A 22,841-nucleotide genomic window follows, 5' to 3' on the forward strand; every position below is an offset into this window, starting at 1 on the left:
GCGATCATATACCTGTAATACATGGACTGTAGGACTGTAGTACATGTACTGTAGGACTGTAGTACTGTGCTACAGTACTACAATGTGTACAAAGCCAGGAGCGTGTCTCTGAGCGGTGTTTAACTCGTGTTCTCCGGGGGTCCAGGGTGGTCCTGATGATGGACCGCGAGGAGCGATCGGTCATCTGCACCTGCGCCATCAGCCTCTCCGCCCAGAACTGTGCCCTGAGGATCGCCACGGCCTTCAGTAAAGGTACCTCACACACCAACATCAAATATCAGAAAGTATGTATATATGTTTAAAACACACAGCGGCAAAGCCTGCTCAAAGTACAGTTTGTAACTTCACAGTTTGTAACTTTGTCTAATGTTCTGAGAACTAACGTTCTTAGACGAAGTTCAGGTTTTGGTGACCCCAGGTGTATTCTGGGTAGTGTAGTCCTAGTCTGTGGCTGACCCCAGGTGTATTCTGGGTAGTGTAGTCCTAGTCTGTGTCTGACCCCAGGTGTATTCTGGGTAGTGTAGTCCTAGTCCCTGCTACCCCAGGTGTATTCTGGGTAGTGTAGTCCTAGTCTCTTCGACCCCAGGTGTATTCTGGGTGGTGCAGTCCCATTCTCTGCGACCCCCCCAGGTGCATTCTGGGAGGTGTAGTCCTAGTGTCTGCGTGTCCGTCCCCAGGCTCGGTGGACATCGGCCACCTGCCCCACCCCGTCCTCATGCACCTGCGGACGTTCTTCGACCTCTGGGACGTCTTCACGCTGCAGGCCATCCAGACCGGACAGCCCTACATCTCAGACCACATCATGTTCGAGGTACGGACACCCCCCCCCCCCCCCCCCCCAGACCCCCTCAGGTCCCCCCAGACCCCTTCCTGCAAACATTTAGGTGTTGAGGCATCGGTTTCTTATATATGTGTGTGTGCGTGTGCGTGTGTGTGTGTGTGTGTGTGTGTGTGTGTGTGTGTGTGTGTGTGTGTGTCTCCCATCAGATCCTGCAGCAGCTGCAGTGGCGCGACCGCTTCTGGGACGTGTGCAACACGCTGGCGGCGGACTCCCAGGGCGTGTCGGTGCTGTCGCTGCACTGGCAGTGGATCCACAAGCACCTCATCCTGAGGCTGCCCCAGCTGCTGCTGGGAGACGGCCTGAGCGACTTCCAGTAAGACCCCACCCCTAAGTCTCTCCTCATGGAGCTAATGCTAACATACAGCTAACATCAACACCCCTAAGTCTCTCCTCATGGAGCTAATGCTAACATACAGCTAACATCAACACCCCTAAGTCTCTCCTCATGGAGCTAATGCTAACATACAGCTAACATCAACACCCCTAAGTCTCTCCTCATGGAGCTAATGCTAACATACAGCTAACATCAACACCCCTAAGTCTCTCCTCATGGAGCTAATGCTAACATACAGCTAACATCAACACCCCTAAGTCTCTCCTCATGGAGCTAATGCTAACATACAGCTAACATCAACACCCCTAAGTCTCTCCTCATGGAGCTAATGCTAACATACAGCTAACAGCAACACACCCCACAACACTATCAGTTGGTTGTTCGGTGTTAAGGGGGTTGCCAGATCTCCCATATCCCCCTATCTGAGCGTCCCTGGCCTCTGATTGGCTGACCTCTGTCCGTCTCCAGGGGTCTCCAGGAGCTGCAGACGGTGGCGGCCGCCATCCAGACGGTCCTCTCCACGCCCGTCTCCATGACTACCGCCCTGAAGGGCATCCAGAAGATCCTGGGCAAGGCGCTGCCGTTCAAGGTCAGGAGGTCGCGCCGGCCGATCCGTCACCTAGCCTCCCCCTCCGCCGGACTCTAGCTGGGGGGGTTCCGGGGGTTAGATGTTGTTCTGGAGCTGTCGTGGATGACGTCGCGGTGACATCACTTCCTGTATAGCTGTATAGCTGTCGGCCATTTTGAATACTGAACCAGCCGATAAAAGCTGGCGGGATTTGAAACGAACCATCGATGGATCTTCTGTTTATCTAATCATTTAGACCATCGATCTATTTATGTTGATCTCGAAGATAATTCGAAAAGATGTTGACATCAAAGAGCTTCTCCTCTTAAAAAGTCCACCTAAAAGATGTTCTCAGAGAGTTGAACAAAGGCACCCTGGGTTAGAACCCAGAACCTTTGACTGGGAATTCAAACCCCTCTCCTCCTTCTGCGTCCCCCCCCCCCCCCCGCCCCCCCCCAGCTGGAGTCGGTGGCGGACTGCGCGTCCCGCCTGCGGGTGCTGAGTCAGGCGCTGGACGTGAGCGAGCTGCGGCTGGACGGCGGCGCCCCCCTGCAGAGGTGTGAGCTGACCCGCCTGCAGGGCGCCTCGCTGGGCCTGGACACCAAGGAAAGCCTGCTGGAAGCCTGGGGCCTGGTGCTGCTGGCCAACAACCAGCTGGAGGCCCAGAACACCGGTACAGGCCTCAGATACATCTGACCCTCCTCGACACTCTGTCCCAGACCAGAGGTTCACCGTCATCTTAACCCCTGCTCCTCTCTCCTCCCCCTCCTCCCCCTCCTCCTCCTCCTCCTCCTCCTCCTCCTCCTCCTCCTCCAAACCCTTCATCCTCTCCTATCTGTCTCTCCCCTCCTTCTCATCCTCTCTCTACCTTCTCCACTTACATTCCTCCTCCTCCTCCTCCTTTCCCTCCTTTCCCTCCTCCTCCTCCTCCTCCTCCTCCTCCTCCAGGAGTGCTAGATAAGCTCCACTCCTGCGTGGAGAAGCAGTACCGCCTCATGTCCTCCCACGGGCTCCTGGAGGCGCGGCCGGAGGAGGTGGGCAGAGGAGGAGGAGGAGCAGCAGAAGAAGGTGATGCTCCTCCTCCCAGCAGGGAGCTCCTGCAGCAGCTGCAGCGCCGGGCCCAGCTGTGGCCCTTGATGGAGGAGCTGGCCGTCCTCAACCAGCTGCGGCTCAGCACCGACCTGCTGCAGCTGGCCTTGACTCAGGGGTAAACTATACTGTATACTATACTATATACTACACACACTATACTGTATACTATATACTACACACACTATACTGTATACTATACTACACACACTATACTGTATACTATATACTACACACACTATACTGTATACTATATACTACACACACTATACTGTATACTATATACTACACACACTATACTGTATACTATATACTATATACTACACACACTATACTATATACTATATACTACACACACTATACTGTATACTATATACTACACACACTATACTGTATACTATACTACACACACTATACTGTATACTATACTATACTACATACTACACACACTATACTGTATACTATACTATATACTATATACTGCACACACTATACTGTATACTATACTATATACTACACACACTATACTATATACTACACACACTATACTGTATACTATACTATATACTACACACACTATACTATATACTACACACACTATACTGTATACTATACTACACACACTATACTGTATACTATACTATACTACATACTACACACACTATACTGTATACTATACTATATACTACACACACTATACTGTATACTATACTATATACTACACACACTATACTGTATACTATACTACACACACTATACTGTATACTATATACTACACACACTATACTGTATACTATACTATATACTACACACACTATACTGTATACTATATACTACACACACTATACTGTATACTATACTATATACTACACACACTATACTGTATACTTAAGCAATAGATCACGACAGGCCGTGGTATACGCTCATTATACCACAGTTAAGGGGCGTTGTCCGTCCCGACGCGCAGCGGAGGGGCGGCGACCCCCTTCACTGTGGTATAATGACCGTATATCACTGACTGAAGTGATCTATTGCTTTTATAAAACGGTTACGTAAATATGGCGAAATTAAAGTCATAGACACCCTCAATTTTGAAAAAGCTAGAAAGTCGGAAAAGCATTTTTTTTTAACGAATACAGAAAAGTAGTCCCTCCTGGCTGCCGGCAAAGTGTACGGCGGTTGCTATGCAACACACTAGCGTCCTTCAGAGAGAAGGCTAGAGACGGTAGCTTGGTTCGCCGGCAATTTAGCAATTTAGAAGGCGAAATTGCCGGCGACCGTGTGCCTATTGCTTTACTGCTTTGCTTTATTGGCTTTTTAGGCTTCAGTGAACTATGCTATCGCTTTTATATATAAATAAACAACAGTTCAAGTTAGGCGCGGAGTGATACTGGACTCTGTAAACTGAACGGGCGTCATAGCTGTGTGTATACGCTCAATATACAACGGTTGGGAACCAATCAGATCGCTTGATTTAGGCCCCCCGTTTTATAATATACTGTATACTACACACACTATACTGTATACTATACTATATACTACACACACTATACTGTATACTATACTATATACTACACACACTATACTGTATACTATACTATATACTATATACTACACACACTATACTGTATACTATACTATATACTACACACACTATACTGTATACTATACTATATACTATATACTACACACACTATACTGTATACTATACTATATACTACACACACTATACTATATACTACACACACTATACTGTATACTATACTATATACTACACACACTATACTGTATACTATACTATATACTACACACACTATACTGTATACTATACTATATACTACACACACTATACTGTATACTATATACTGCACACACTATACTGTATACTATACTATATACTACACACACTATACTGTATACTATACTACACACACTATACTGTATACTATATACTACACACACTATACTGTATACTATACTATATACTACACACACTATACTGTATACTATATACTGCACACACTATACTGTATACTATACTATATACTATATACTACACACACTATACTGTATACTATACTATATACTACACACACTATACTGTATACTATACTATATACTATATACTACACACACTATACTGTATACTATACTATATACTACACACACTATACTATATACTACACACACTATACTGTATACTATACTATATACTACACACACTATACTGTATACTATACTATATACTACACACACTATACTGTATACTATACTATATACTACACACACTATACTATATACTACACACACTATACTGTATACTATACTATATACTACACACACTATACTGTATACTATACTATATACTACACACACTATACTATATACTACACACACTATACTGTATACTATACTATATACTACACACACTATACTGTATACTATACTATATACTACACACACTACTATATACTACACACACTATACTGTATACTATACTATATACTACACACACTATACTGTATACTATACTATATACTGCACACACTATACTGTATACTATACTATATACTACACACACTATACTGTATACTATACTATATACTACACACACTATACTGTATACTATACTATATACTACACACACTATACTGTATACTATACTATATACTACACACACTATACTGTATACTATATACTACACACACTATACTGTATACTATACTATATACTACACACACTATACTGTATACTATATACTACACACACTATACTGTATACTATACTATATACTACACACACTATACTGTATACTATACTGTATACTACACACACTATACTGTATACTATACTATATACTACACACACTATACTGTATACTATACTATATACTACACACACTATACTGTATACTATACTATATACTATATACTACACACACTATACTGTATACTATACTATATACTACACACACTATACTGTATACTATACTATATACTATATACTACACACACTATACTGTATACTATACTATATACTACACACACTATACTATATACTACACACACTATACTGTATACTATACTATATACTACACACACTATACTGTATACTATACTATATACTACACACACTATACTGTATACTATACTATATACTACACACACTATACTGTATACTATATACTGCACACACTATACTGTATACTATACTATATACTACACACACTATACTGTATACTATACTACACACACTATACTGTATACTATATACTACACACACTATACTGTATACTATATACTGCACACACTATACTGTATACTATACTATATACTACACACACTATACTGTATACTATACTATATACTATATACTACACACACTATACTGTATACTATACTATATACTACACACACTATACTGTATACTATACTATATACTATATACTACACACACTATACTGTATACTATACTATATACTACACACACTATACTATATACTACACACACTATACTGTATACTATACTATATACTACACACACTATACTGTATACTATACTATATACTACACACACTATACTGTATACTATACTATATACTACACACACTATACTATATACTACACACACTATACTGTATACTATACTATATACTACACACACTATACTATATACTATACTATATACTACACACACTATACTATATACTACACACACTATACTGTATACTATACTATATACTACACACACTATACTGTATACTATACTATATACTACACACACTACTATATACTACACACACTATACTGTATACTATACTATATACTACACACACTATACTGTATACTATACTATATACTGCACACACTATACTGTATACTATACTATATACTACACACACTATACTGTATACTATACTATATACTACACACACTATACTGTATACTATACTATACTACATACTACACACACTATACTACATATACTAGCCTCAGCACCGACCTGCTGCAGCTGGCCTTGACTCAGGGGTAAACTATACTGTATACTATACTATATACTACACACACACTATACTGTATACTATACTATATACTACACACACTATACTGTATACTATACTATATACTATATACTGCACACACTATACTACATATACTAGCCTCAGAACAGACCTTGCTGCAGCTCGCAGGGGTAACTATACTATATATACTATATACTTTTATAAATATAACTAAATAATAACACTAAATATACTATACTACACTATACTATACAGTATATACTAGCCTCAGCACGGACCTGCTGCAGCTCGAGCTCACACAAGGGTAAACTATACTATATATACAGTAGTATATACTATATATACACTATACTACACACACTATACACTAGCCTCAGCACGACCTGCTGCAGCTCGCACTCACACAGAAGTAACAAACACACACTATATCATACTATACTGTACTGTTGAATCGTAGTGTTTAGAACATCCTCTGATATCCGCACCTCCAAGTGTAGTGATACATCTATAACATGTCGTGTGACGTCAGCGGCATCGAACGTGCGGCCTCTGTCCCCAGGGAGCCGGAGGTGGAGGAGGGCCTCCGCCAGGAGCTGTCGCGACACCTGAGGTTCTGCCTGCAGTCCACGCCCATGAACCTGAGCCAGCTGCAGCCGCTGTGGTTCCTGCTCACCAGCGACCGGGTCAGTACCGTCCAACCAGTACCGCACCACCACCACCGCTCTGAACCTCTCAAACAGAACCATCCACTCAGGTGTGGGAGTGAAGCGCAGGATTCGGAGTAGCTCTGAATTCCAGCGCGGAAAGCTGAAAGACTGACTCCTGACTCCTGTGCGGTTGCCCCCCTTCCCCTCCCAGCCTGCGGAGGAGCTGCAGTTCGTGTGGTGTGAGCTGCTCTCCGAGGCCCTGGCCGCTCTGTGGAACAGCAGCGTGACCTCTGACCCCGACCGCTGGCTCAAGTGGAACCCTTTGAGTCCCGAGGTCCGCCAGCCAATCAGACAGCGCCGCGCCGACACCGTGGTGAGTACCTGGGAATAATACGTTACCGGTTCAGATGATACGTCCTGTTATGGTCTTCTTATATTCCGTACGTAACAGGGAGGAGGGGTCCTTCTTCTGGTTCAAGGTTCCTCCTCAAGGTTCCTCAAGGTTCCTCAAGGTTCCTCCTGAAGGTTCCTCAAGGTTCCTTAAGGTTCCTCCTTGAGGTTCCTTAAGGTTCCTCAAGGTTCCTCCTCAAGGTTCCTCAAGGTTCCTCCTGAAGGTTCCTCAAGGTTCCTCCTCAAGGTTCCTCCTCAAGGTTCCTCCTCAGGGTTCCTCTTGGTTTTGGGGGGGTTCTCCTCTAAGCCCTTAAGGGTTTGGGGGGGGGCGGGGCCGTATCACGACGGCCTGCCATGCCCTTTGAGCCTGGCACTGCTAGTAAGGGTCTCAACCCGCCCCGTCCCGTCCCCAGGGCCCGGCGGTGCTGAGCAAGGCGGTGTGGTCCCGGTGCATGCTGGGAGTGCTGAGCAGCGGCGAGGCCCGTGCGGGCTGGGAGCCCTCGTGCGCGGCGCTGCTGTCCTCCTCCCACGTGTCGCTGGGCGAGTGGCGCGAGCGGCTGCAGCAGCTGACGGACGCCAACGCCGTGCTGTGGGACAACATGGCGCTGCCCGCGCTCGCCGAGTTCAGGTGAGTCCGCAGACACGCCACACGCTGCCAGTACAGACTACCAGTACAGACACGCCACACGCTACCAGTACGGACACGCTACCAGTACGGACACGCCACACGCTACCAGTACGGACATGCTACCAGCACAGACACGCCACACGCTACCAGTACAGACACGCTACCAGTACAGACTACCAGTACAGACACGCCACACGCTACCAGTACGGACACGCTACCAGTACGGACACGCTACCAGTACGGACACGCTACCAGCACAGACACGCCACACGCTACCAGTACAGACACGCTACCAGCACAGACACACTACCAGCACAGACACACTACCAGCACAGACACACTACCAGCACAGACATGCTACCAGTACAGACACACTACCAGCACAGACACGCTACCAGTACAGACATGCTACCAGTACAGACACACGACACACTACCAGTACAGACACGCTACAGACACGCTACCAGCACAGACACACTACCAGTACAGACTACCAGTACAGACACGCTACAGACACGCTACCAGCACAGACACACTACCAGTACAGACTACCAGTACAGACACGCTACCAGTACAGACTACCAGTACAGACATGCTACAAGTACAGACATGCTACAAGTACAGACACGCTACCAGTACAGACACGCTACCAGTACAGACTACCAGTACAGACATGCTACAGACACGCTACCAGTACAGACACACTACCAGTACAGACACGCGACACACTACCAGTACAGACACGCTACAGACACACTACCAGTACAGACATGCGACACACATGCTACCAGTACAGACACGCGACACACTACCAGTACAGACACGCTACAGACATGCTACAGACACGCTACCAGTACAGACACGCTACCAGTACAGACACGCGACACACATGCTACACGCTACAGACACGCAGTGCACGTGATCATTTCACACCTGGTGGTAGACGGGCCCGTTAAATAGTGGTTTGTATTTGTGAATCCTTGCCAACAAAGGAAGTTTTAATTGTATATTAAATTCAAACCCACCGTCTTCCCCTCTCCTCCCCTCCCCCCCCTCCCCCCCCCCTCCCCCCCAGAGCGGGGGACCTGCGGCTCCAGGGGGTGCTCCTGCGGCGCCAGCTGCAGAGCATGGCGGACCTGCTGCCCCCCGCGCTGCTGGAGGGCTACATGGAGAGCTGCGAGGGGCTGGTCCTGGAGGACCGGGACCCCCGCGGCCCCGCCCAGGACCTCCAGGCCGCCCTGCGGGACGCCCTGCCCCGCAGCCTGCTGCCCGAGGGCGTGGCCGAGGCCTGCCTGGCCTGCCTGGACCAGTACCTCCAGAGCCGAGCCAGCGGGGGCGAGGACCACGCGGTCCAGTCCGGGGTCTTCTGGGTCAACATGGGCCTGCTGCAGATCAGGGTCTGGACCCCCCAGACCATCTTCGACCCGGCTGTGAAGAGAGCGTACAAGCTGAACTACGCCCAGGAGGAGGTGAGGGGGGGCTGGGCTGGTGGTCCGTCCTTTAGGGTCTGGGCTGGTGGTCCGTCCTTTAGGGGCTGGTCTGGGCTGGTGGTCCGTCCTTTAGGGTCTGGTCTGGTCTGTCCTTTAGGGTCTGGTGGTCCGTCCTTTAGGGTCTGGTGGTCCGTCCTTTAGGGTCTGGTCTGGTCTGTCCTTTAGGGTCTGGTGGTCTGTCCTTTAGGGTCTGGTGGTCTGTCCTTTAGGGTCTGGGCTGGTGGTCCGTCCTTTAGGGTCTGGTCTGGTCTGTCCTTTAGGGTCTGGTGGTCCGTCCTTTAGGGTCTGGTGGTCTGTCCTTTAGGGTCTGGTCTGGTCTGTCCTTTAGGGTCTGGTGGTCTGTCCTTTAGGGTCTGGTCTGGTCCGTCCTTTAGGGTCTGGTCCGTCCTTTAGGGTCTGGACTGGTCTGTCCTTTAGGGGCTGGTCCGTCCTTTAGGGTCTGGACTGGTCCGTCCTTTAGGGTCTGGACTGGTCCGTCCTTTAGGGGCTGGTCTGGTCTGTCCTTTAGGGTCTGGTCTGGTCTGTCCTTTAGGGTCTGGTCTGGTCTGTCCTTTAGGGTCTGGTCTGGTCTGTCCTTTAGGGTCTGGTCTGGTCTGTCCTTTAGGGTCTGGTCTGGTCCGTCCTTTAGGGGCTGGTCTGGTCTGTCCTTTAGGGTCTGGTCTATCAGTCCGTCTGGACCGATCAGGTCTACCAGGTCTCTCTGTCACACATAACCTGATCTAGACCACCTTATCACAGACCATCCCTCCACCTGGTCTAGACCGTTTACCAGTCAGTCTCTGTTATTATTGCTACTGTCTGTTCTTCTGTCTAGTCTCCTGTGTGTCCTGTGTCGACGCGTGTCTTTGCTGCTCCCCTCGGCCTGACGCAGTGTTTTGTTTCCCAGCTGGCCTTGCTGCAGGAGGAGTGGCGTGGGCGGAGTCTGTCCGCCCAGCTGCTGACAGGAGGAGCTCTGGAGGAGAGCAGCACCACCGACGGCTTCCAACACCCCCGCATCAGGTGAGACGCCCCTGGTGGCCCGGAGGGGTACAGCCTGGTACTCAAGAGACCCATAGTGGAAAGAAAGCGACTTACATTTGTCAGAAGAAAGAGGAACCACAATATATCGCTGTTGGTACTAGGGGTGGGAATCTCTTGGCACCTCACGATCCGATTCCGATTCAGAGGTCAACGATTCGATTCTAAAACGATTATCGATGCGGGATTTTCCCGCATGGAAAGTTTGCTACTCAGAGTTTGCTAATCACTTCCTACTTGTGCGATGATCATTAAAGACAATCAACAGATGGATTACCTTATCTAATATTTTATATATTAGATAAAGTCGGTTCTCTGCGCAGAGAACCCGCAGGCAGAAAGGAGTTTTCTGTAGCGCTCTGCAGCAGGCGAACAAATTTAATATATTTAAAAAAAAAACGGAATCGTTCTAGAGAGAATCGAGATGCATCCATTATTTTTCTCATCCCTAGTTGGTACGGTGTTGATGTTCATAGAAACAAGTGTCAAGCACTAACCATCACCAGGGTAACCCGTTCCCCGTACACAACAGAGATAGCTAGGATAAGACGCTACACAATCCCAAGTACTATTTCTAAGTATATATTATTGTTTATACACATGAGTAGCTGCTAACCCCCTCCCCCCGCCCCCCCTCAGGTACCTGTGGATCCGCATGCAGCAGGTGAAGGAGCAGATCGGCGAGCTGAGCAGGAAGCAGGCGTGCCGTCCCCGCGAGCCGCAGTACGGCCGGCTCTTCCAGGACCTGCAGCACTACCTGTGCAGCATCGGGCAGCCGGCCGCCATCCAGACGCTGCTGGGCCGCCTGCTGAAGGCGGCGGCGGCGGCGGCGACCCCCGGGCCCCCGCCGCCGCCACCGGGGCCCCGCGGCCGGCCGGGCGTGCAGGCCCTCCTGAAGGAGGAGGCGGTGTGGCAGAGCTCCCAGCGCCGCTTCGCCCAGCGGCTGCAGGAGGAGTACCCGCTGTACCCGGACGTGGTGGCCCCGCTGCGCTCCGGCATCCAGGCGCTGCGCCACGGCATGCGGCTGCTGGCGGCGCGGGCGGCGGCGGCTGCGGCGGCGGCGGCGGCGCCGGGCGTGGCCCCGGGCCTGCGCACGCTGACCGGCGCCCTGCTGGCCTTCCCCTCGGCGTCCGCCCGCCTGCCCACCTACCTGGCCCGCGCCGACTTCCTGTGCTCGCGGGCGTGCCTGGACGTGCTGCGGGCGCTGAACAAGCTCCTCCCCCCGCCCCCGCCGCCGCCGCCGCCGCAGAGGGAGGGGGTCCCGGCGGAGCGCGTGGTCCCGGCCCCCAACACGCTGCTGCTCAACGCGCTGCTCTACGTGCAGTGCCACGCGCTGACCACCGGGGGGCTGGAGCCCGACACCCTGGCCCTGTTCAGACACATCTGCCAGGTAGGACTCTGGTCTGAACATAGATACAGATCAATTGATGTTTAGGTATAATAATAATACATTTTATTTAAAGCGCTTTTCTAGGTACTCAAAGACACTTTACAATACATCATAAAAGCAGTAAAAAACAACATCAAATGGTAGGAAAAACACTAAAAACACATTAGACTAAGCTAAACATTAAAAGCAATTTTAAAAAGGTGAGTTTTTGTCAGTAATTTGAAAGTTGAAAGGTCGGTGCAGTCACGGATTTGTGTGGGGAGAGAGTTCCAAGAGGGAGGGGGCAGCAACAGAGAAGGCTCTATATAGATATAGAAATAGATATAGATCTATAGCCGAATACCAGACACGAGACTCCTCTCGGCCTCTGATCATAGATATTGCGGAGGATCATGAATTAGTACAATCTGGCCCCCCAAATTGTCACCGTGCAGTGAAGTAAGAGTGTGTATCACCGCAGTACTTTTCATAAGCATGGTGTGTGTGTGTGTGTGTGCTCCTCAGGCGCTGGTGAACGCGTGGGACGAGGAGGAGTCCCGGAAGAGGCAGAAGGAGAAGGAGGAGGCGAGCCTGTACCGCAACCGCAGCCGCATGCACGGCGACGGGCTGACGGAGGAGGAGCAGGAGGAGAAGGACTTCAGACGCAGCTTCCCCCGCTTCCACAAGGTGCCAGCAGCGCGCTAACGTAGCAGCACGCTAATGTAGCAGCTTGCTGCACGCTAGCAGCACGCTAATGTAGCAGCTTGCTACACGCTATCAGCACGCTAATGTAGCAGCTTGCTACACTCTAGCAGCACGCTAAATGTAGCAGCTTGCTGCACGCTAGCAGAACGCTAATGTAGCAGCTTGCTACACGCTAGCAGCACGCTAACGTAGCAGCTTGCTACACGCTAGAAGCACGCTAACATAGCAGCTTGCTACACGCTAGCAGCACGCTAACGTAGCAGCTTGCTACATGCTAGCAGCACGCTAATGTTAGCGCGCAGCTTTCTGCACGCTAGCAGCATGCTTACTGTGGCAGAATGCTCATGTGAGCAGTATGCTCTACACTAGAAGCCCGATAATCTTAGCGGGAAAGCTAATGCTGGTTGCGTGCTACACGCTTGCAGTATGCTAAAACTAGCATCATGCTACATGCTATCCTGCTAAAGCTGACCATTAGCCAAGAGGTTCTGCATCGGTTCCTGCAATCATCCAATACAAAGCCACTCTGTTTCCATTTCAAAGTAAAAGCCCTCCTTGGTGGTTTCTGTGTTCAGGACTTTGCGGATATCACATCGCAGCCCACCCTGGAAGCCCCCACGGACACAGAGGAAGAGGAACAGGAAATGGCCAACGACGAGGCGTCGGATGACGACTTCCTGTCGGCGGCGGCCATGAACACGGTGGTGCAGGTGCACCAGCGCCTGTGTCTGGGCTTCGCTCGGTCGCTATGGTACCAGAGCCCGCCGCCGGCCAATCACAGCAAGGACCACATCACGGCCCTGGTCTCCTCCCATCAGATCGCCGCCCCCGTGATGTCACGCTTCTACCATCTGATAGGTTGGAATTATGGATATGGTGTTCTGTCATCTGATTGATTGGATCCCTAATCAATGAATGTATTTACCTCACTCACCGCTCTACATAATATTAGAGGATGGGACTTTTTAAACATGTTGGAACCTAAATCTCTATTCACACACTGTAGTAATTATGTACTTTAAAAGGACCAGTTCATTAGTAAATTCTGAATCCTTAAAATCAGTAAATCTTTTATAAAGTGAGATGCCAAAGACGAGTTAGACTTAAGTTGATTTGATCTAATCTGAGATCAATCCAACCCGTGTCTCTGCATGTAGGCTTAAGTGGTGAGATAAGATGGTTCTTATCTCGGGTCAGAACCCCAGGTCTCTAGACCCGTGTGGCGTTCCCGGCCTCATGGTTAGCTCACTAGCCGTGAAGACTAATGTTTCCTGATCTGTGTTTCCTATCGTCTCCAATCCAGACTCTGAGATGGACCAGCAGGTCACCGGCAGTCAGCTGATCCTTGGCTCGGTGCTGCAGCACTCGGTGCTGGGCTCCGAGGGTCCGGGCGGGCTGACGGTGCAGACGGACGGTCCCTACGACTTCTACCAGCAGCCCAACATGAGCCAGGCCCGGGCCTGCCTGCCCGCCATGGAGCAGCTGAGGACCGCCGTGCACCAGCGGCTGGAGGAGTGGCCCGAGCACCCGGCCCTGCTGCAGGTGGGACTTTCACCTTGGCTTTCACTATTACTTTGGCTTCACTTTCTCCTTGGTTTCACTTTCACTTTCACCTTCCCTTTCACTTTCACTTTGGCTTCACTTTCACTTTGGCTTTCACTTTCACTTTGGCTTTCACTTTCACTATTACTTTGGCTTCACTTTCACCTTGGTTTCACTTTCACTTTCAGCTTGGCTTCACTTTCACTTTGGCTTTCACTTTTTCTTTCACTTTGGCTTTCACTTTCACTGCCGCTTTGAAGGGGCCAGGGTAATGTAGGGAGTGTTCCCCAACATCTGGGTCAAGACCCTACTACGATTTCTGACTTATGGACTAAATAAAAATAAAGGCTAGCAAGCTCCCGTAAACATTCTGTGTTAAAGAGTAACAGACTCCCATGTGATTGGTGGTCGTGGTGAATGTCTTGTTCTGTCATTCGTTCCCTGGTGTGTGGTGAAGAGGAGTACCACGTTACTAACGTCCAGATGTTTCCTCCCAGCTCCTGGTGGTGATGGACAGGATCCTGTCCTTCAGTCTGGCCAGCCCTCTGGCCAAGTTCCTCAACGGCATGGAGATCCTGCTCAGCAAAGCTCAGGTCTGATCCCTCCCCCTAAATCTTGGTAAAAAGGGCAATTGTTGTTGATATATTTTATAGATATAAATCAATTTACATTTTTTCTTCCCTTTTGATTCACCGTCCTTAGACCAGGACTCGTGCTACATGCTACGTGCTACTTGCTAACCCATCCCCCTCTCTCCTCCAGGACTGGGAGAACAACGCCAGCCGCGCTCTGTCTCTGAGGAAGGAGCTGGAGCTCGTCACCCAGATCATCATCCAGTGGCGCAAACTGGAGCTCAGGTAAGCTAGTTCAACCTAGCATCACGTCGTTTAACACGGCGTGTCACTGCTACTTTACGTACCTCGCTACCTAATGGCTAGACACTGTGCCATTGTATATATGTATATATGCCATTACCACTAGGTAGCTGGTACTCAAGGAAGAGCCCAGAGTTGAACCAGCTACATGGGACCAGGAACCTAGCTATGAGCTAGCTAGCTACAAACTCCATATCCTCTAGGTAGAGCATCTAGATACTAGATAATCTACTAGATACTTTCCACAAAAGCAATTAATTTTTGTGTCCAAATAGACTAACCCGTTTGAAGCAGCCATTGGATGTGTTTCGTATTGAATCACAAGCTAGTTTAATCGTTGCGTTCTAACTAGCGGAGCTCTAAAGGAAAAAGTGAGCCGTCTTTAACACTAGCTCCCCCTGCTAGCTGCTGGTCCAACAGTCTGGACAACGCCCTGAGGCGCCACACAGAGAGGTCCACCCGCCACTGGTTCTCCATCTACCAGATGATGGAGCGGTACCTGGAGGAGCAGAACACCCCGGAGGAGACAGGTACCGGCATGCTCCTCTGTTAAAGTCTCCAAGCTGAAGTGTGTTTGCTGAGCGACTGAGGCAGTCACCAGTCCCATTCCTCTCCCCCTTAACAAGAACACTTGCTCTGAGTGCCCTTAGCTGCAAGTCAGCTCCCGGGCTGGCTAGCGTTCAAGGGATGATTCTAAGGGAAAAACAGCACTCCCCCCTTGCTCCCCTAAGTATTGGGACACCCTACCCCTTAGCGGGATCCCGCGAAATCTAGGGTTAGGGCTCAAATCTAGGGGAAGGGGGAGAATTGGGACATGGCCTGAGTCAATACAGCTGAAGGGACCTCAGACTGAGGAGCATCAGTAACTCATGAGCCTTGGGTCTGTCTCTGTCTCTCTATCTCTGTCTCTCTCTCTGTCTTCCTCTGTTACTCTCTCTCTCTGTCTCTGTCTGTCTGTCTGTCTGTCTGTCTGTCTGTCTGTCTGTCTGTCTGTCTGTCTGTCTCTGTCTCTCTGTGTGTCCTGGCGGTCCATGTTCTCCAGAAGGGGGCGATGGAGAGGAGGAAGTGGTGGAGCGTCTGACCCTGGACTCCATCACCTCCACCCTGCAGGCCTTCATGGAGAGCTCCTCCCTGGGCCAGTTCTCCACCCGCCTGGCCATGCTGCTCAGCTTCCACTGCCACCTGCTGCTGCTGCCCGCACAGCCGGGAAAAGGTAGGACTCACTCACTCACTCACTCAATTACTCTCTCACTCACTCACTCACAGACTCACAGACTTGCACTGCACACTGTAACGCACACACACTCTAATGCTTCTCTCCTCACAACCTGGAAAATGTACGATGACTACACAAGTAACATGACACCACACTAACATGACACAATGTAGCACCACGCAGCGTGGCACGACATCCCTCGACTCTACACAACACGACAGTATTTAAACGGTGGAGTCCACAGCTGTGGCCGGATACTCAGCCTGTCACCACGGACCCTCTCTCCCCTCTCTCTCCAGAGCCGGTGTCCAGCCTGCTGTGGAACCTCCACACCTACTACCTCCAGTTCTCCGGAGGCGTCCAGACCAAGGTGGCCCAGATCAGGGCGCCCATCGAGAAGGAGCTGAAGGTGACCCCTCCCCTCCTCTGACCCTCTCTTCCTCCTCTCTCTGATTGGCTCTGACTCTTGGCTAGACCTGGTTTCTCTTGGGGGCGTTTCTCTTGTTCACCAGCTCTTAGATCTGGGTTACATGTGCTTAACGTCAAAACGGCACCTTTATTGGTTACCGTGGTAATGTAATCATCTATACAACAGTTGCTTGGTGACCGTGGTTCATGTAAACATCCTAACGAGTGTCTTTCTCCTCCTCAGGACTTTGTGAAGATCTCCAGGTGGAACGACGTCAGCTTCTGGTCCATCAAACAGTCTGTGGAGAAGACCCACAGGTGAGCTCATACAGACCATAATACTGACCTGGTGACACCCGTGGAGCCGCTCAGAAACCAGCTCCCAATTCAGCTTCTGTTACATCTCCACATCGCTTCAAACGACGATGCAGTTCTCTATGGGGAAATATAACAATAAATATTTATTCTATTTTATTTAATTGTATTTATTTCACTGGTCTATACCATTCTATTCACCCCTATTATTTATATTTAATTACATTTTATACCATTATATCTATTCATCTTATATTTTACTGTTCTGTTATACTATATTCTCTATTCTATTATAGTTCTCTTCTATATCTCTAGTTCCCTGCTCCACGTCTCTTCTACTCTATATTCTATGTTTATCCTCCTCTATATCTCTAGTTCCCTGCTCCTCTTCTACTCTATATTCTGTTTAATCTCTTCTATATCTCTAGTTCCCTGCTCCTCTCTTCTATTCTATATTCTATCTTTAATCTCTTCTTCTGTGGTCCTCCCCAGGACTCTGTTCAAGTTTGTGAAGAAGCTGGAGGAGGCGCTGAGCGCGCCGTGTGCGCCCTCTCTGGTGGAGGAGGGGAGCGCCGCCCGGCTGGACGGCGTGGACGACAACCCCGAGCAGACGCCCATCCAGCGGGTCCACCTGGCCCTGAAGAGCGCCCTCCCTGGCCGGGGCCGGGAACTGCAGGCAAGACAGCAGCACTATGATATACACATTATATAAACTGATATATATATCACTATTCATGGTGATCAACACATTGTAAAGGTAGAAATGTGGACTAGGTGGTCTGGGGGTTATGGTCCCTGCTGGAAGGGTCTGGGTTCTAACCCCAAGGCCCACTGTCTTAACTGTAGGCCCTCTTGAGTGTGGGGTCCTGATCCTAGCCGGGCCACGACCCCATCCTGACCCCCTCCTGTTATTTGAAAAGAGTTTTCGCCCCCAAAATTGTTCATTTAGTTCACGTGCGGTACTAAGGTTTTGTTTTTCTGTGAGAATATCAAAGTGTGCTTTAACACGTGAAACGGTGTGCTTCTGAGCTGATCCGGGAATGATCCGTCTGACGTTCCTCTGGGTGTCCCTCAGACCGAGGGGCCGGAGGAGGAGGGGTCCTCCTCCCTGCAGGCCCGCCTCCCCGTCCTCACCAGGAAGATGAGGAAGATGTGTGTGCAGCTGGTGAAGAAGAACCCGGTGCCGGAGCTCGCCGAGGACCTGGACATCTTCACCGGTACGAAACCCTCCTCCCACCCACAAGCATCTCTGCTGGCCCTGCTGGTGGGCGCCCCCCCCCCCCCCCCCCCCACAGCCCTGCTCTGGGGAGCCTGTGGCTTGTTGAGTGTGTGGGGATGTGGAGATGTTCAGGGGTGTTCTGCTGGGTCTGCTCCAGGTGAGATCATCAGCAACCTGCGGGACCTGCAGGGCCTGGCGGTGGACGCCGCCGCCGAGAAGGAGAAGCAGCAGTCTGAGGTGAAGCACATCCTGCAGCAGAAGCAGCGGGCGCTGTCCGACCTGTTCAAGATGCTCCGGGACATCGGTGAGACACTCACTCACTCACTCACTCACTCACTCACTCACTCACTCACTCACTCAACCTCTCTGTTCAAGATGCTCTGATGTATAAGCGACATAGAAATGCTGAAAATGTAAAACCAACACCATCAAGTAACAAAGCTCACCAGACGAAGGGCCTTGAGCCCAGAGCCCTCGGGGCGGTTCCTCCGTTCCTCCGTGACCCCTGCGCTGACGTGACGTCCCGCTGGTTCCAGGTCTGTCGTACCGTAAGGGCCTGACGTGGAGCCGCGCCGTGGGCCCCGAGAACACGCTGTGCATGGCCCCCCTGGAGATGAGCACGGTCCTCAACAAGGTCCTCAGCCCCGGCCACGCCCAGGGGCCGGCGGAGAAGACGTACGTATCCCCCGGGGAGGGGGGGGGGAGGAGCTCTGCCTCTACTGCCTCTACTGCCTCTCCTCTACTGCCTCTCCTCTACTGCCTCTACTGCCTCTACTGCCTCTCCTCTCCTGTCTCTCCTCTACTGCCTCTCCTCTACTGCCTCTACTGCCTCTCCTCTACTGCCTCTACTGCCTCTCCTCTACTGCCTCTCCTCTACTGCCTCTACTGCCTCTCCTCTACTGCCTCTCCTCTACTGCCTCTCCTCTACTGCCTCTCCTCTACTGCCTCTACTGCCTCTCCTCTACTGCCTCTCCTCTACTGCCTCTACTGCCTCTCCTCTACTGCCTCTCCTCTACTAAACTCCTCTTGTAGGGTTTCCAGTTATGTTGACAGAAAAGGCTTGTCTCTGCTAGAACCTTAATCTGTTTTTTGGGGGTTTGTGAATCAAAGGCATTTCAAATGATTATCCTTCATTTCTATTAATGAACGGCCTCCAGTTCTAGACACTAAGATACGTAAACGTGTCATGTGACCGCAGGTTCATCAGAATGTAAACGGTGTCACGTGACCTCAGTCAGGGCGTGAGCGTGTCACGTGACCTCGGGTTCAGGGCGTAAACGGTGTGACGTGACGCGTGTCCAGATTCCGAGTGTAACCGCGTCGTGTCTCCCCAGGCTGTTCTCGGAGCTGTCCTCGGCGTGGGACGGCTGTCAGACGTACTACTTCAGGTCGTGGGCGCGGAGGAGCGCCCTGCAGACCGCCCTCCAGACCGCCGCCAAGGTCCGCCTCCACGCCTCACACGTGACCACTGTCTCAATGACCGCTGACCTCCAACATCTGCACTGCACAGTCGGCCAACCACCGCGCTAGCACCATCATGACAACCGCGACACTAAGATCACACTTGCCACGAACATTAAGCTAACCATAGCAGAACCTCCTCTGACTAGAACCTCCTACAACCTTCTGGCCGGAACCATAGCAGAACCTCCTCTGACTAGAACCTCCTAGAACCTTCTGGCTGGAACCATAGCAGAACCTCCTCTGACTAGAACCTCCTACAACCTTCTGGCCGGAACCATAGCAGAACCTCCTCTGACTAGAACCTCCTAGAACCTTCTGGCCTGAACCATAGCAGAACCTCCTCCCATTAGAATCTTCTTGTCCAGAACCTTCCTGAAGCTCCTCTGACTAGACCGTCCCGGTTCTTCTGGTCCAGAATGTTCTTAAACCTTCTGGTACCAATAGCTCTAGAACCTTCTGGACCAAGATGGATTTAGGATGTTACAATTTTGGACCAGAAGGTTCTGAAACATCTTGGTTTTAGAACCTTGTATTTAAAAAAAAAAAGATTTTAAGCCTATGTTGCACTACAGTAGTGCCTCACGTGTGTGTGTGTGTGGTTGTGTGTGTGTGTGTGTGTGTGTGTGTGTGTGTGTGTGTGTGTGTGTGTGTGTGTGTGTGTGTGTGTGTGTGTGTGTGTGTGTGTGTGTGTGTGTGTGTGTGTGTGTGTGTGTTCGTTCTCCAGGAGCTGGGTCTGGGGAACATGGACCGCTGTAAGGGCTTCTCCTCCCACCTCTTCAAGCTGCTGCTCAGGCAGAGGGGGCGCCTGGCCGCCCTCACCCAGCACTGGGTGACCCTCAGGTAGGCCCCCGGCCGCTTACTCTACACATTACACCCAGACGCCCCCCCACCTCAGGTAGGGACCCCCCCCACCTCAGGTAGGGACCCCCCCACCTCAGGTAGGGACCCCCCTGCCTCAGGTAGGCCCCCAGCTGGTTACTCTACACATTACACCCAGACGCCCCCCACCTCAGGTAGGGACCCCCCCTGCCTCAGGTAGGCCCCCTGCTGGTTACTCTACACATTACACCCAGACGCCCCCCACCTCAGGTAGGGACCCCCCCACCTCAGGTAGGGACCCCCCTGCCTCAGGTAGGCCCCCAGCTGGTTACTCTACACATTACACCCAGACGCCCCCCACCTCAGGTAGGGACCCCCCCTGCCTCAGGTAGGCCCCCTGCTGGCCACGCTCACACATTACACCAGTCCCAGTGAGCCCCCAGTGACCCCCCCCCCCCCCCACTGAGCTATCGGCAGCAGTGTGCAGTGTCCTTTCACACTTCAGTCTTCATCCTCCGACTCACCACCCCCCCCCCCCCTTCTCTCTCTCCAGGAGGCTGACGGCTAGCATCCAGGGTCTCCGCCAGAGCCTCCAGACCCCCGGCCAGGAGGCGGAGCAGCAGGTAGAGGAGGTGCAGATGATGGAGGAGGAGGAGGCGGCGGCGGAGGCGGCGGGCGGGGCCCTGCCGCCCCAGGAGCCCCTCCGGTCCTGGGTGCGGCGCGGCCGGGCCCTGGCCTCCCAGACCGGCCTGCTGCTGCAGCAGCTGCTCTGGCTGCTGCACTGCTGCCCGGAGGACCTCCAGAACACGGAGACCCCCGGGCTGCTGGGCCCCCCCACGCCCCGCTGCCTCACGCCACTGGCGGACCACCGGCAGCCCGCCGGCTGCCTGATGCGGCGGGGGGACGCGGCCTGGCTGAAGGCCCGGCGCGCCGTGGAGGAGCTGCTGGAGGAGGCCCGGGGGCTGGGGGCGGAGCTGGACGGCGTGGAGCGGGAGACGGCGCCGGGGACGCTGCACAGCTGGTGAGGAACCCTCCGGAACCTCCCACACGTCCTCTGGGGTGATAAACTACAGAACCACGCCTCCTCATAACCCCCCCCCCCCCCCCCCCAACCACAGGACCCACTTCGCAGCGGCCCGGTCCGGTCTGGAGCGGCTGGGCGCCGTGGCGACCCAGATGGGCAAGGTGGAGCAGCTGTTCTCGCCGGCGCTGTGCGTGGGCGGAGCCGACAGCCGGCCCGCCATCGCCCAGAGCCTCCGCTACCTGAGGGCGGAGCTGGACGCCTGCGTGGGGGAGTGGACCGCCTGGAGGCGCCGGACGCTCGCCGCCCCGGGGCCCGGGACCGCGGGTACGCGGCCCTCAGCACTTTCAACACATTCACCCATTCATACTCACATTCACACATTCACCCATTCACCCATTGATACACGTTCACACCAGGGTCAGCTGTTCAGCCTTCCCAGCAGGGCGTCTCTGTACTGACTGTTGGGTCTCCTGGGTCTCCGGGGTCCAGGTCCTGAGGCGGTCTTCAGTGCCGGGTTCTCCTCGGCGGTGGAGGCGACCATCACCAGGATCCTGTGTGCCGTCCAGGCGCTGGTGAAGAGGAGGGAGCAGCGCCAGGACAAACCCAAGGAGCCAAAGAGAGGTGAGCCTGCTCTTTTAGCGCAGAGTTACAGTTCCCCCCCCATGTTCACCTGTAGGGGGCAGTAATGCAACACGGCCCACATACTGATGTATGTAGTACAGCCCTGTTGTTTACATCCATGTTGGTGTGGGAGTCCTGCAGTCAATGTTTCAGATTCCTAGACTGTTTCTGAATGGTTTCCCTCCTGACCAGCAGGGGGCAGTATTGCCTTCTGCTACCATCGTACTTAGTTACTGGTT

At 51.3% G+C, this 22,841-nt stretch overlaps 1 protein-coding gene across 4 annotated transcripts in view; it reads left to right on the plus strand.

Annotated features, from left to right (window-relative positions):
- Positions 1-22,841, plus strand: part of mdn1 (midasin AAA ATPase 1) — a 72,994-nt gene that overhangs the window by 36,346 nt on the left and 13,807 nt on the right. For 3 of the 4 annotated variants that reach the window (XR_014639013.1, XM_084483509.1, XM_084483510.1), the window contains exons 52-81: positions 146-252; positions 678-811; positions 988-1,154; positions 1,644-1,764; positions 2,203-2,416; positions 2,692-2,950; positions 7,413-7,536; positions 7,712-7,873; positions 8,304-8,518; positions 9,594-9,987; positions 10,895-11,007; positions 11,665-12,415; positions 12,920-13,081; positions 13,675-13,957; positions 14,403-14,641; positions 15,139-15,234; positions 15,404-15,498; positions 15,922-16,046; positions 16,559-16,729; positions 17,032-17,141; positions 17,385-17,458; positions 17,948-18,131; positions 18,531-18,672; positions 18,832-18,978; positions 19,211-19,349; positions 20,009-20,114; positions 20,863-20,978; positions 21,511-21,978; positions 22,076-22,305; positions 22,471-22,602. Coding sequence is in view for 3 of the 4 variants with exons in the window: in XM_084483509.1 (XP_084339635.1) it covers positions 146-252; positions 678-811; positions 988-1,154; positions 1,644-1,764; positions 2,203-2,416; positions 2,692-2,950; positions 7,413-7,536; positions 7,712-7,873; positions 8,304-8,518; positions 9,594-9,987; positions 10,895-11,007; positions 11,665-12,415; positions 12,920-13,081; positions 13,675-13,957; positions 14,403-14,641; positions 15,139-15,234; positions 15,404-15,498; positions 15,922-16,046; positions 16,559-16,729; positions 17,032-17,141; positions 17,385-17,458; positions 17,948-18,131; positions 18,531-18,672; positions 18,832-18,978; positions 19,211-19,349; positions 20,009-20,114; positions 20,863-20,978; positions 21,511-21,978; positions 22,076-22,305; positions 22,471-22,602 (5,780 nt within the window). In the remaining variant the exon portion in view is untranslated. The remainder of the gene's footprint in view (positions 1-145; positions 253-677; positions 812-987; positions 1,155-1,643; positions 1,765-2,202; positions 2,417-2,691; positions 2,951-7,412; positions 7,537-7,711; positions 7,874-8,303; positions 8,519-9,593; positions 9,988-10,894; positions 11,008-11,664; positions 12,416-12,919; positions 13,082-13,674; positions 13,958-14,402; positions 14,642-15,138; positions 15,235-15,403; positions 15,499-15,921; positions 16,047-16,558; positions 16,730-17,031; positions 17,142-17,384; positions 17,459-17,947; positions 18,132-18,530; positions 18,673-18,831; positions 18,979-19,210; positions 19,350-20,008; positions 20,115-20,862; positions 20,979-21,510; positions 21,979-22,075; positions 22,306-22,470; positions 22,603-22,841) is intronic. The other variant, XM_084483511.1, reaches the window with a different exon arrangement.

This window comes from Micromesistius poutassou (genome assembly GCF_964030765.1).
Source record: "Micromesistius poutassou genome assembly, chromosome: 19".
Lineage (NCBI taxonomy): Eukaryota > Metazoa > Chordata > Actinopteri > Gadiformes > Gadidae > Micromesistius > Micromesistius poutassou.